The sequence below is a fragment of the Barbatula barbatula genome (assembly GCF_947034865.1).
Source record: "Barbatula barbatula genome assembly, chromosome: 10".
Classification (NCBI taxonomy): domain Eukaryota; kingdom Metazoa; phylum Chordata; class Actinopteri; order Cypriniformes; family Nemacheilidae; genus Barbatula; species Barbatula barbatula.
This window is the reverse complement of record NC_136773.1, coordinates 16,359,964-16,373,008: the sequence shown is the minus strand read 5'-3', so window position 1 is coordinate 16,373,008 and position 13,045 is coordinate 16,359,964. Positions and strand designations below refer to the sequence as shown.

General features: G+C 38.8%; 1 protein-coding gene across 1 annotated transcript in view; it reads left to right on the top strand.

Annotated features, from left to right (window-relative positions):
• Positions 1 to 12,738, top strand: part of carmil2 (capping protein regulator and myosin 1 linker 2) — a 32,187-nt gene extending 19,449 nt beyond the window's left edge. Inside the window, exons 32-40 of the mRNA XM_079465610.1 lie at positions 5,049 to 5,152; positions 5,688 to 6,474; positions 7,945 to 8,049; positions 8,425 to 8,461; positions 9,849 to 9,917; positions 10,015 to 10,356; positions 11,360 to 11,467; positions 11,837 to 11,941; positions 12,376 to 12,738. Coding sequence (XP_079321736.1) covers positions 5,049 to 5,152; positions 5,688 to 6,474; positions 7,945 to 8,049; positions 8,425 to 8,461; positions 9,849 to 9,917; positions 10,015 to 10,356; positions 11,360 to 11,467; positions 11,837 to 11,941; positions 12,376 to 12,590 — 1,872 coding nt within the window. The 3' untranslated portion in view covers positions 12,591 to 12,738. The remainder of the gene's footprint in view (positions 1 to 5,048; positions 5,153 to 5,687; positions 6,475 to 7,944; positions 8,050 to 8,424; positions 8,462 to 9,848; positions 9,918 to 10,014; positions 10,357 to 11,359; positions 11,468 to 11,836; positions 11,942 to 12,375) is intronic.
• Positions 12,739 to 13,045: the final 307 nt, after the last annotated feature.

The window sequence follows — 13,045 nt, the reverse complement described above, 5'->3', positions numbered from 1 at the left end:
GACAGTCTGTGTTTTTCTGCTGCTGATGCTGCAATGGCTGCATGCGGTTGTGTTGGCACACGCATGTGGAGTCGCTGTCTGATTTCCTGCTATGAAATATTGCATCCTCGCTGCGATTTCTTCATTACATGTGGTGGAGAGAAGGAATTATCTCATATCTGCTTGTAGCGGTAACCATGCACATGCCGTGAATGGTCACTTGGTAAATGGTTGCCATAGTGACGGGTTCAGAATTGTAGCTGCTCACACAAATGCCTTTACACTATCGTGTGTCTAGTGTGCATGTGGTGTGCTTATTGATGACTCTATTGTGAGGTTTTGTGTTTGTCTATATGCCTGCGTTTGATACGGATGCCATTGTGGCTTCTCAATTGGAATTTATTGTGACATTTTATGTGGTGGTCCGGTGTTGTTTTTTCATTGGTATGTTGATAAATAGCTTGACAAGTAATTTTACTTTATTATTGATGTTATGCAATGGCAATGCCACGGTACTTTGTAAATGTATAACCTGTGTGATGTAATTAACAAGAGCTTTACAAGCATTGTCATCATGACAGTGTCGGGAAAAACATTCATAATGCCATCATTCTTGTGTCATACATCTGCTTTGGTTTACTTGCATAAACATAAATCTTGTGTATGATTACATTAGCCATCAGTAATTTGTGGTTTGTAAATGATAGGATTTCCAGCGTTTTTGAGGTCATTCAGTTGATGTCTATGTGACTGTCCTTTTATGCGATGTCATTGTTAAAGACTGTTTCCGTTTTGTCATGACTACTACAAGCACAAGTGTAGTGCTGAATGTTGTCATGACTACCTGTTGGCAGGTACCAGTCACTGATGACAGCTATTAAAGTTTCTATCCTCACACAAGCAATGACACAGGTTATCATACACTGATAACATTTTCACATACAGTGTAACCATGGTGACAGGTGTGTATGTGTGTGCTGTGTGTAAATGTCTCTTGAGGGACCGTGGAGGGGTTTGTTGATATAGCGTTGTTAAACGGATAGTTCAACCGAAAATACAAATTCTGTCTTAATTAGAACATTCTTTATAAGAATAAGAACATTCTTTGTTTAAACATTTAACAAACTGTTCCTTGAACGTTTAAAGAAATATCAAATGCATTAATGTGAACATTTTCTTTTTGTATTCCTAGAAACAATATCACACTTGTTTGGAGTGTGAGTAAAAAAAAACGACGAGAGAATTTGAAGGTAAACCATCTCTTTAAAGATGACTGGTGTTGTAGTTGTTATCGTGTGAATTCGTGTATGTGCTTCTGAGGTCATTGTGCAGTCAGGCAGGGCAGCTTTTTCAGAACAGACTCTCTGGAGAGTTTGGCGCCACTGTTATCACAGAGATGGATGAAAATGCTATTGTCATTTCCCCAGATCACCTGAATGTATGCGTGTACTTTGTCTTGTATGTTCATTCATTGTATGTTCATGATTTGTTGGCAATGGTGTGTGTCCATATTGTGAGATGGTGATACTCCTTGGCTGGTGAAAATCCAATGACAGGTGGTGCCTCTAGGCGAAATTTGTGTGACTAGAAATGAAACGATGACATGATGGTCTAGTGTGTGTGTATATATCTGTATATACCTTTTCTAAATGTAAGGTCCTCTATTATGAAGATAAATCAATAGCTAAATTTGAGAGCATGTAGATTTTACTTTGAAAATAGTCACAAATGTGTAATCTGGCATTTACAAAATACATTGGCAGATACAAATGCATAGTACCTATTTACACGTTTTCCTTGATTCAGATTTGAATTGCAACCACAAAAAGGCATCTACAACATCTCAAATCTGTCACTGCAGTTTCAAATCTTCCCGCCTTGACTTTTGCTACTACTTTCGCGATAAACCCGTCGCAAAACTAACTTGTGCACTTGAGGCGAGAGAAATAGCGCCGTTTGATGACGTCACGTGGCTAAGCCACACCGCCCCCAATGGCAGGGAAAATCTCAATGAAAGGATCTAGCAAATAATAGTTTAAATATTGTTTAAATATAACAGTTTTCAACTTATGCGAAACCATCACACATGTTTACTATCATGTAAATATATATCGTATTCCTAAATGAAAATCTACGTGAAACAAGTTTTGCTACTGATTTATCTTCATATCTATAGTATTGCAAAGTGTTTTACAACTTTTTTTAGTTTAATGTACCTACACAGACCCATTAGTAAACCTCCAGTTTTTAGCCTTTATTAAGAAATTTATTTTTGATGTAGTTTAATTGGCTATTATTGTGATGGTTCACTTTTAAACTAAAACAATTTTGTGAAAAATTTTGAAAAAACACTGAACTAATGGACTTTCATTTTTTGAACACAAAACCACTGGGACGTTTCTAAAATATCTTCTTTTGTGTTTCACGGAAGGAAAAGTCTCGTTCAGGTTTTAAACAACATTTGGGTGAATAAATGTTGAATAAATCCCTTTTAATCGGAGGCTGCTCTGAAACATTACCAAGTATATTGCAAACACATCCAGTTAAGAATCACTTTTTGGCCCATGGGAAACAGGGCCCATCCACTAGGTTCTGTGATTTTGTGAAATCTTGTAAAAAGACTGTTTTTACTCCATAGTTTAGTGCTTATTCCAGCTACAATAAAATTATTCTGTAGGTGTTTCAGGAGTAGAAAACTTTCATTATATCAGATTGAGTTAGATGCAGTACTGAGCTTGAGCTTGTAGTTTCTCAGTTAAAAGAGAAGAAGCTTGGTCCATGTCTACAGGTAACAGGTCTACAAGTATAAACAAGCTCATCTCTACAATCTGACAAGCATCCAAACCTCTAAATCATCTTAACCAGCCCACTAAAACCAGCAAACCATATCAGCTAATACCAATAAACTAGCTTAGTCTTTCTTAAAATGTGTTTTACAGGGTTTACAGCCAGGCCAATATATAGACAGAGGCCTGCCTGTGAAATGTACATTTTACATTTAGGCATTTGGCAGACGCTTTTATCCAAAGCGACTTACATTGCATTATCCTATACACTTTACATAGGTATCTGCAATCCCGTGGGGTCGAACCCACAACCTTGCGTTGTTAACACTTACCACTGAGCTATAGGAAATTCTTGGATTGCTGCCTCAAAATGCCACCTTAAAAGGATCCCTGGCTTAATATATTTAAACAATGGCATTGACTTTATAATTGTGAAACAAAAAAACTGTCACAGTATTCATACACTTTGAAAATGTATTTTTACTTGGAGGCCGCCATTTTTTTTGCGTCAAATCTGTGATGTAAAATGGTTGCAACCTAAACCTGTTCTCTTTCGCAACAGCGAAGCACACACGTTTTCCATATATAACATTAATATATGACACATAAAACACAAGATCAGATATTTAAACACACAGGGACAGAAGTTGGCGGTATTGACACAAGCCTGCCTGCCACAAAAGAAGAACGCGTTCAGTATCAGTAAACGTCTGTTCAAGGTAAGCGTGCATTAAGTCATAGCTTTAAACTACCGCCTCTAAGACATTTAAGACTATTTAGGACAACAGCATCCATCATAATTGTATACTTTATACATTTTGAGAATACACTGATAAACACAATAATAAGATGCTTGCGGTTTGGTTATTTAGACTGTAGACCTGAGTCACGACATATGAGTCGGACATCTTTGATTGGTGTGTCAGGTTCCTTCTCTAGCACTTGATCCCTGAACAGCCTCCTAGGAGTCTCATATCAGCAAAACACAATTTATAGGCCTATGCCTGTCTATGGCTTCATGTGGAGCAGTATACACCCTGGACATTTTTGTAGATTAAACAAACTCAGCAGGCCGAATGAACACAGAAGCTTTCTTGTTTTCCATTGGTGTGTAATTATGTGCGTAAATATGATCGTGTGTTGTTAAGATGTGTGGGAAACACCTCACGACGTGGCGCCTTCCCTGCTTCTCTTTTTGAAGATGGAGTGATGAGTGCTTTGCCTTCTCATTGGTCGAGAAGTGCTAAATAATTGATAATCCGCTCCTCATGCGGTGTGCAGCGGCTCATTTGCATATGGTTGCTATAGCTCTGCAGTGGTCTCTCTCTCTTTCTGTCTTTCTCTCCTTCTCATCCTGCAGTACCCAAACTGCCCGAAGGCCTCACAGTCTGTGTAGCAGCAGAAAACAGGCAAAACACACAGATCGGGCACCCTGTGTTTTTGTGTGTGTAAAGTGTGCGTTGAACCGTGAGAGATCAATCTGACATTGTCGTACAGATAACTTAAAACAAAGTGTATTCTTACTTTCTTATAACTTGTTTATGGGCTTGTTGTGGAATTTATTAATTTTATATCACAAATTTTAATGTGCATTTATGCATTTGGTGGATGCTTTATCCAAAGGGACCTACAGTGCATTTAAAGGAACAGTTAACCCAAAAATGAACATTCTGTCTTTTTTTGCTCACCCTCAAGTTGTCTGTATACAACACAGAGAACACAGAGAAAGATATTTGGAAGAATTCCTGTAACTAAAGAGTTCTTGGCCCCTTTTGTCACAATGTGATGTAATTTCATTAAAGATCGAATGATTCTGCAATGATTTTGGTGATGGACTGGCATATATGACAATAGATGACCTCCATATCTGCTGTTGTGGTGCTTTAACTTTACCTACATGAGATACACAACTGATGAGCAATCATACTCTTATTCTCTGTGTGTGTGTGTGTGTGTGTGTGTGCGATGACATTGTATCTAAGGGGCATATTTGTATTAGGTGATGGGGGAACAGAGAGAGAGAAATTGAGTTTTGGATCTCTAGTGGCACAGCATAGGCAGATGTGCTTGAAGACAAATCCGTGAGAACAGGTCTGCCTTGACAACCTTGAGCCCCTGAAATGTGTGTTTTTCTAGGGATCACCCTTATGTTGCACTCATGCAAATTGCATTAAACATACTGTACAGCTCAACTATTTTATTCCTTTAGGACACAATAAAACTTAAGTCACACAATGGTTTAATTGAGCGAATGACCTTGTGTTTGTTTGTATGTGTGTGCAGGAGCAGCCGGCTGAGAGCGAGAATGAGGCCAATGAGAACATGGGGAGGGTTGATGAAGGTGTAGAAGAGTTCTTCACCAAAAAGATCATCTCTGATGACCCCCTGTGAGTACAAAACAACACAAACAAATATACAGTGAATGCCGGAAAAGATAAGGTTGTTTCCGTTTTTATTTTTGCTATGAATATATTAATGTGTTTTCTTCATTTTCTTTATTTAGCGGTTTCTGTTTTTTATTCCTTTTAGCTTTTTAAAACATTTGTTTTAAAAGGCATTTAATAAGTCAAAACCAATACAATAACTGATTTTAATTAAATTGGTCAAATATCAAAATAAATTAGCTGTTTAGTGATTTTTAATAAAAAAGTTTCAGTTTAACATCAGCTTGTTAAGGTCTCAAATGCTAATAATATACTGTGTATCAAAAACTAAAACAATTTGTATAATATTTTTATTATGAGGTCATACATTAGCTTTTCTCATTTCAGTTAATTGAAATGTTTTCATTTACCTAAAACTCAATTCTTGTAACCACAGAAAATATACTTTTTTAAGCCTTATGATCTTGCTAACAATAAAATGTCCTTGCCGGTTGTCAAAAGACATTTCCCATCATCCCTCTCCTCTCCCCGTGTTCAGAAAGCACCAGAGGGAGGAGCCCCTCATTAAAGCACAACCTGCAGAGCCCACGTGTGTCACCACAACCGTCCGTCCCACCACCTCCACTACAACCCCCATCCCCACCACAGCCCCCTCCAAAAACATTAAGAAGAAATTCGGTGACTTTTTCGCCTTTAAGAAAGTCCGTGCGGGCCGAGGGGCCAAGGGCGAGGGCGGCCCCGAGGGCAAGGTCAAAAAGACTTCCATAGCTGATCTCATCCGACCTCTGCGGGAGGCGGCGCGTGCGGAGAAAGAGCGGGAAAAGGAGAGGGAAAGAGAAAAAGAGAGGGAACGGGAGAGAGAGAAAGAGAAGGAGAGAGAGAAAGAGAAATTGGAAGAGGAGAACATTGTCAAGGCAGCCACAGTCATCGCCACCCCTACCGTTCTCACCATCACAGATGCCACACCAGCTGCACTGGTCAATGAGGACAAAATGTCACCCAGGGCTCCTTCACCTGTTCCCACACCTGCTCTGACCCCAACTGCATCCACTCCCACACCTCCTGCCTCCTCCCCAGGCCAACCCGAAGAGGTCACCGCACTGCCTCCAGCTGCACCCTCCATCCCCACCAAAACCCCCAGCCCAGTCCCAGTTGTGTCACCCTCAGAACGAGAGAAAAGCAGGAGCCTGGAGAAGAGCCGTACCCCAGATGGAGAGAGGAGGCCCAAACCCATCCGTCGATCGCTTAGAGAAGGAAAATCACAGTCTCTCATTCTGCTCTCAGATGTCTTGCCAGAGCAGGACGGCACAGCCACACAAGCCAAGGTAAGTAAGCACCGATGCTGGGTTCAGATTGATTTACATGATGTTAAGTAAATGAATGTCACATTTAGACCGATAGATGTGGATTGAACCGTCATTTTGATATTGATGGCCATTATGTTGGCCGTGTGCCATGATCTCAAGATAGTGATATCAGCAAGGGCTATATAGTGTTTGAGATTGGCATAAAGATGTTTTATGTATAATAGATACAAGAAAATACTGGGGCAGTGCCATGGAACAGTCATGGTACTACCGTGGTACATTGATATTTACAGAAAAAACCTTAAGAGACCAATCCAAATGTTATCAATATGTCTAGATGTATTGTTGCCATTTCAGTCCAGAGTCTGTTGAATATCAACAAAATCAAACCTTAGGAAGTAAGAAAATCATCCACCAACAATGTGAAAGACATTAAGAGAATGCAACGATATAGGTTTTATTCCATCATATATTTATTTTTGAACTTATCATAAAATACATGCAAAAACATTAGTATTGTTGTTTAAACATTATAAAGATATTTTAACAATAAAATATTAGAGTAGTCTCCTCATTTTTTTTGGCCGCTGTATGTATCATGGTAAGGGCTATCAAACGATTAATCGAGATGTCTGTGTACTGTGCATAATAATTTTGTATTTATTAAAACATACCTATCTATATATTTAAGAAAAATATAAAAATAAATAAACATTTATATATTATTTAAATTATTGATAAATATAAATAATGTAAATATTTCCTAAATATGATTACATATGTGTGCGTTTATAAAGACAAAATTAATATGCACAGTACACAGACATATTATGTGAACACGAACTTTTGATTCTCGATTGGGATTAATCGTTTGACAGCCCTTAATGTTTAGCATATTCACGCACACAAAGAATACTATGGAAATAATTGTGCTTTTGGTTGCTGCAATAGCATCAAGCAGTGTCAAATCTCCTGTAGATTTGATTTTCATTTCTTTTAAAGCATGTTTTATGGCGACTGAGAGGTTTTTGCTCTGTAGATTCTGTAAGGCAGGTTTCAGGAACATTGAAGTGCAATTATGGGCAACATGAATTCCAGCGCTTGCTGAAAATAAAACAATGCTGATATTTTCTGTGTGATTTACTAGAAGCACATACAGCATACATTTCTTGAAACAGTATGCTGGTATTGTTCTTTTTTGCAGCATGTTTCGTAAAGTGATTTCTAAAGCCTAATGCTAAAGATGCAAAGGCGGTATTACATTAAATTGTTTGCCTTCTGTATGCTATTATATTTCATATTCCAAAAACCCCTCTGTTGGCCCAAAAGTACTCTAAGAAGGTTATTTTTAAAGGTTTACATGGACTGTTTCCTGTTTGTCTGAGATGACTGCCTAAAAGTGTTCTACATATTCCAAGAATAAATATTGATTTGGAAGGGTTTTCCTGTGCTATAAAACTGTCCTGAGAGGCTCTTCTTGCTCTTTAGAAACACACATCAGAGAGCTCGTCCAGCTTTGAACAGCGACTCCATGTGATGCTTCACCGCATGGGAGTCACCAAAACATCTCCTACTGACTCCAAACAGAACCAGGTCAGTGTGAAGCTATTTTCTTGTGTAAAAGACACTGATTTTGACACTTGGCTTTGTTTTAACTGTTGTCCATTTTTTATTGTGAATAGTTTTTGAACAAAAGCTATCACAGTGCTTAGCTTTAAAGACCTTTTATACTTAATAAATGGCTGTAAATAATTCACCATCATCGGATTTGATGCTCCGTAAGTGTCTCATATGAAGCGAATGCACCTTGCCATTGTAATATTTGTCCACATGGTTTATAACCTAAAGCGTAAATTTCCAACATCAGAATTATCACTGATGCTTTACATGAGAAAGGTGCATGTGCATTAGGGATTATACACTTTCTTGAGTAGGCATCTGAATTAAATCTGTGTTATCCTCTTACAGAGTAAGGATGAGGAGCTGAGGAAAGCCAACTCTGAGGGTGAGACACATTTCTCAGCTGTCTCTGTGCTGGGATCTGCATTAGTAATGTTGTGCCAGCAGATGGTTGTGTTGACAGTGGTGATCTCATGGGTTTTTGATATAGAGTTTCGGGTGTGATGGACTGTGAGTGGTACTTTTGTTGTGAATACGCTTTTGGGATTCAAAATACAGTGCAGCCAAGTTTGGATAGCAAAGACCTCAGAACTATATTTATTACAGTTACATTTTATGCATTTGGTAGACGCTTTAACCAAACTGACTTTCGTCAGTATTGAATAAACCCCACAACCTGTGCTCTTTTACCAATTTAGCTACTTGAACATTTAAATGTTAAAATAACATGTACGTATGTATTAAGTATTCAAGCTCTTTTGGGGCTACTTCTTCATATTATATTTGAATTATGTCAGAATTGTTTCGCGATAGCCTTTTTCAAAACTCAATAATGGAGAATCGGTTGCTATAGTTAGTATATAGAACAGAACTGCCATTGACTTCAATAGACCACAAATTTTACATTAAAGCTACTAAAATATTTGAGTTATGGATAATATTAAGAGTACTGAAAGCAAAAAAGTATACAACTACGCAAAATTATTTAAAAACCCTATAAATCTGCTGTAACCCATCAAACTGATATTATCTCAATAACTGTGTATCATTAGTCTTCAAGGGAGTATTTCAGTATCTGAAAATGTGCGTCATAACTTCGTCTACACACGTTTGAGACTTAATGGCGTAAAAGCTTGGTTTCATAATATTTTAAATGTAAAATATTCACCAGAGACTTTATATGGCAACACATAACAGAACTTAAATGAAGGCTTTAGCAATTAGAGATAAATACTTATTGACAGCCTTAAGGTTTCTTAAGTGAACCATTTTTTTCTTGTAACCCGTGTTTTATTAAAGGTACCCTGTAACTGACCTTCATGGTTTTCATGCATCCCAGCACAGACCTTTGCTTCTAATAATGACAGGACTTTGTGCACTTTTCATTTGTATGTCACTTTGAATGAAACCATCAGCTGAATAAATAAATAAATGTAAGTTACAGTTGCATGCTAGTGCATCAGAGCTAAAATCTACAATTAATTCTGTATGTGTTTATGGTAATGACATTTATTTTTTTAAATCAGTCTCCACTTCCTGCCATGATTAAAACAAACCAACAGCAAGAATCCTTCTGAGCACTTTGTTAATAATTTAATTGCAATTTCATTGCCGTCTGCAGGATCTGCCATTTCCTTAAGCTAGTTACAGTGTATTTGTTTGTATTCATAAGCAAAGCTCGGCATGTATTTACTGTTGATGTACGGTATTCTTTTAGGTGCGTCTATTGCTTTATTTCCTTTACTGTGCAGTAAACTTTCTTTGCTTTTTAGGGGCGATACTGGACAAACCCGAGCCACCGGCCACATTTATGAAACCCCGCACAATGTCCACCTCATCAGGTAATAAAGGAATCACCCAACCTCAGCAATTCTCATTGTACTCAATTTTTAAATTCTTTCAGAATGAAATCCCAATGCGATTAAACGTTTTCTCCAGACACCAGGCGACCAACCCGTGTAAGCCAGAGTGCTCAGGAGTTTCACCGTCCAGAAAGGCCAGTCCTCCTCGAGCGTCCTTTAGGCCCGCTGCCTCCTAAGCCGCTCCTAAAGCCCACCCTACTTCCTGCCAGTGAGACAGCCCGGACAGCCACACCCACTCCCAAGCTGCCCAGCCCCTCTCAGGACGAGGTACCAGAGACCATTTCGGTCTCCCATCCCCAGGAAAATGAAGCCCTGAGCCCATCTCCCCGCAAAGAGATGCCGCCGGCACCCTCACCGCGGAGGATTCTCAGCACGGACATCAGAGAGCGTGCAGAGAGAGCACAATCTGTCTCTGAAGGTTTGATTTACTCTCAATTGACAGTTGATTTGCTGTCAGACATTCTGGCCTTGAATAGCCAGTTTAATTGAATGGCAGTTTTACTTGTGGGCCTGTTTCTTTTTCTCTCTGTCTTATTTTCCAGCTCTTTGTCTCGAGCACACACTCAGCCTTCATGATACACATAAGTGTCTAAACAAATTTGTAATACTACAGTAGGGCCACATAATGACTCAACCGGTGTATATGTTCATTCAGCACTTCCCTCGATGGCAAGTTTTCATGCTCTCAGAATCAGTGTCCTCTTATAGGGCTCGGCCAATGGCAATTCGATTACCACTGTCCCATCAGTGATGTAATTCGATGCTTGCGAGTCCGATGCAGCAAACGGAATATGATGAAACAGTATTCATTTGTTGAGTGTTTGCCCAAATACTCTTTGCATCTCTGCCACTTTGTATCTCCAAATGTAATCTTAGTGTAACACGGAGAATGAGAATATTGCGATAATGGGATAAGCTGAACATTCCTTGGGGGTCTCAAGTGTTGCTTATGTGTTTCTTGCCTGGTACCTACATTCCTATTTTCTCTGTCTCACGAGGGAAAGGAATAAAACAGCTCATAATGTAAAATTTAAAGGGACAGTTCACCCATAAATAAAAAATTAACTCGAGGGTGAGTAAACTATTTATTTGTTCTGATGAACACAGAGAAAGATATTTGGAAGAATGCTTGTAACCAAACAAGTTCTTGGCCACCATTGACTACCATAGTAGGAAAATGACAATGACAGACAAAAGTGCCCCAGAACTGTTTGCTCTCCTACATTCTTCAAAATATATTTTGTGTTCAACAGAACAAAGACATTTATAAAGTTATTTTTCCTACGTTCCAAAATTTTAGTTTTGAGCTGTTCCATAAAAATGGCACTTTGATGTATCTGGTTCATTGTTTTGCTTTAACGTGTTGATATCTTAACGTATTGATTTCTTAAAAATGAACACAACCTTTTCTCGTCTCACAGGTACCCTCCCTATGCCACGGCCTCGGATGAAACCCTCTCCTCAGCGCCGCGCCGTGTCTGTTCATGAAGATTCTCTCCTCCAGCACATGGCCATGCTTGACCCTGAGGGTGAGCCTCACGCACCTCTGACATCACCAAGCATTTCATCTGAATATCGCTGCCGTTCTTCTGAAACCTTGTATCTCCATATTTCATGATTATAATATTTTTCCATAAATCATCATTATTAGTCACCTTTTATGTTTGTCACTGGGTTTCGCAAATATCTAACCTATACGAAATGAGTACAAAGTACTTGTCAATTTAATCATTTAAAAAGTGCAGTGTTTTTTCTATTCGAAAAACAGCAAATTAGGAAGGACAGCGACGATACGACGATATAAAATTGTTATGCTAGTTATTCTACACAAGTAAACTTGTAAGCTCTGATGTAATTTAATTTTAAATAACGGATGCTTGTATCGTGGCTTCTCTCAGAGCTAAAGGCAGCATTGCCAAGACGACAGAGGTCACCAGGGCAGAAACGTGTGAACCTAGGGGAACTGATGCCCTGCTCAGAGGATTTACCAGAGGGTGAGGAAGGTGAGTAGAGGAAAAGATTAGTGCAACGAGCAATAAGCATAAGTCTGGAAATGTGTGTTTGTGTGTGCGCGTGTGTAAAGAGACCGACTGACAGAAAGATCTTTTATTAAAAAGTTGAAAGTTAATAAAAGTCTTGCATAACATAAAATGACTTATTTGATTTGAATATGAATAAGACCTTTCGTAGATTGCATTAGCTGTTCCTGAGAATAAAATTTCTATCAATAATACATTTTACTGCACTATAGTCTTACAAAGGCATTATCCTAACCTTCCGTAACTTCTTACCAACACTGAATGTTACATAGGGTGATTGTCTATTCAACAAATGTTACATGTAACAAACATTCTACATTTCTGACTCCAAAAGAGTGTAATTTCCACTCTTTCATAAGACATCTTGCTTACATGCCCATCACGCATTTCCGTCACAGTCAAATCAGAGGACAGAGAAGAGAGCACCGGACAGACAGAGAAGATGGACAGCACAACTGTCACAGACAGCCAATCAGAGCAAAGCCTATCCGGGCCCAGCGAGAAAGTGACCAGCCAGGAGAGGGGGGAGACGGTCTCAGAGCAGCACACAACGCAGGGAGCAACATCAGACCAAAGAACTGAATCCCCCTCACCGGAGACACACGGGGACTGACCCTGCGCAAATCTATTTTCTATCATGTGTACCTTTGTCTTGCACGCCAGATTATGTACAAAAGAATGGATTATGAACAAATGCGTTTAAAAAAAAGAGTAAATCGATACATATACTTGTTAATAATTATTAAAAAGTGAATTCTGTAGTGTCATTATGAGTCCTGCCTGCTTTCTGTTGTCTCACACAACTTTGGCAATGAGAAACTGACAGTTGAGTTATCTACATTAAAACCGTTAAATACAAATCTTGGGAGGAATGAATACTGGGGTTCTAGCTACCCCAAAAAGTGTTTGCCAATTGACTTTTAATTTTATTAGCTGGCGTAAATGCACAAATATTTTGGAGATCACTGTATTTTGTCAAACAGGTGCAATAGCACCCCTACCTGGCTATACTGTTATTTACCCTGCACCCATTAGATTTCTGCATATTTTGACATTACACATCACACT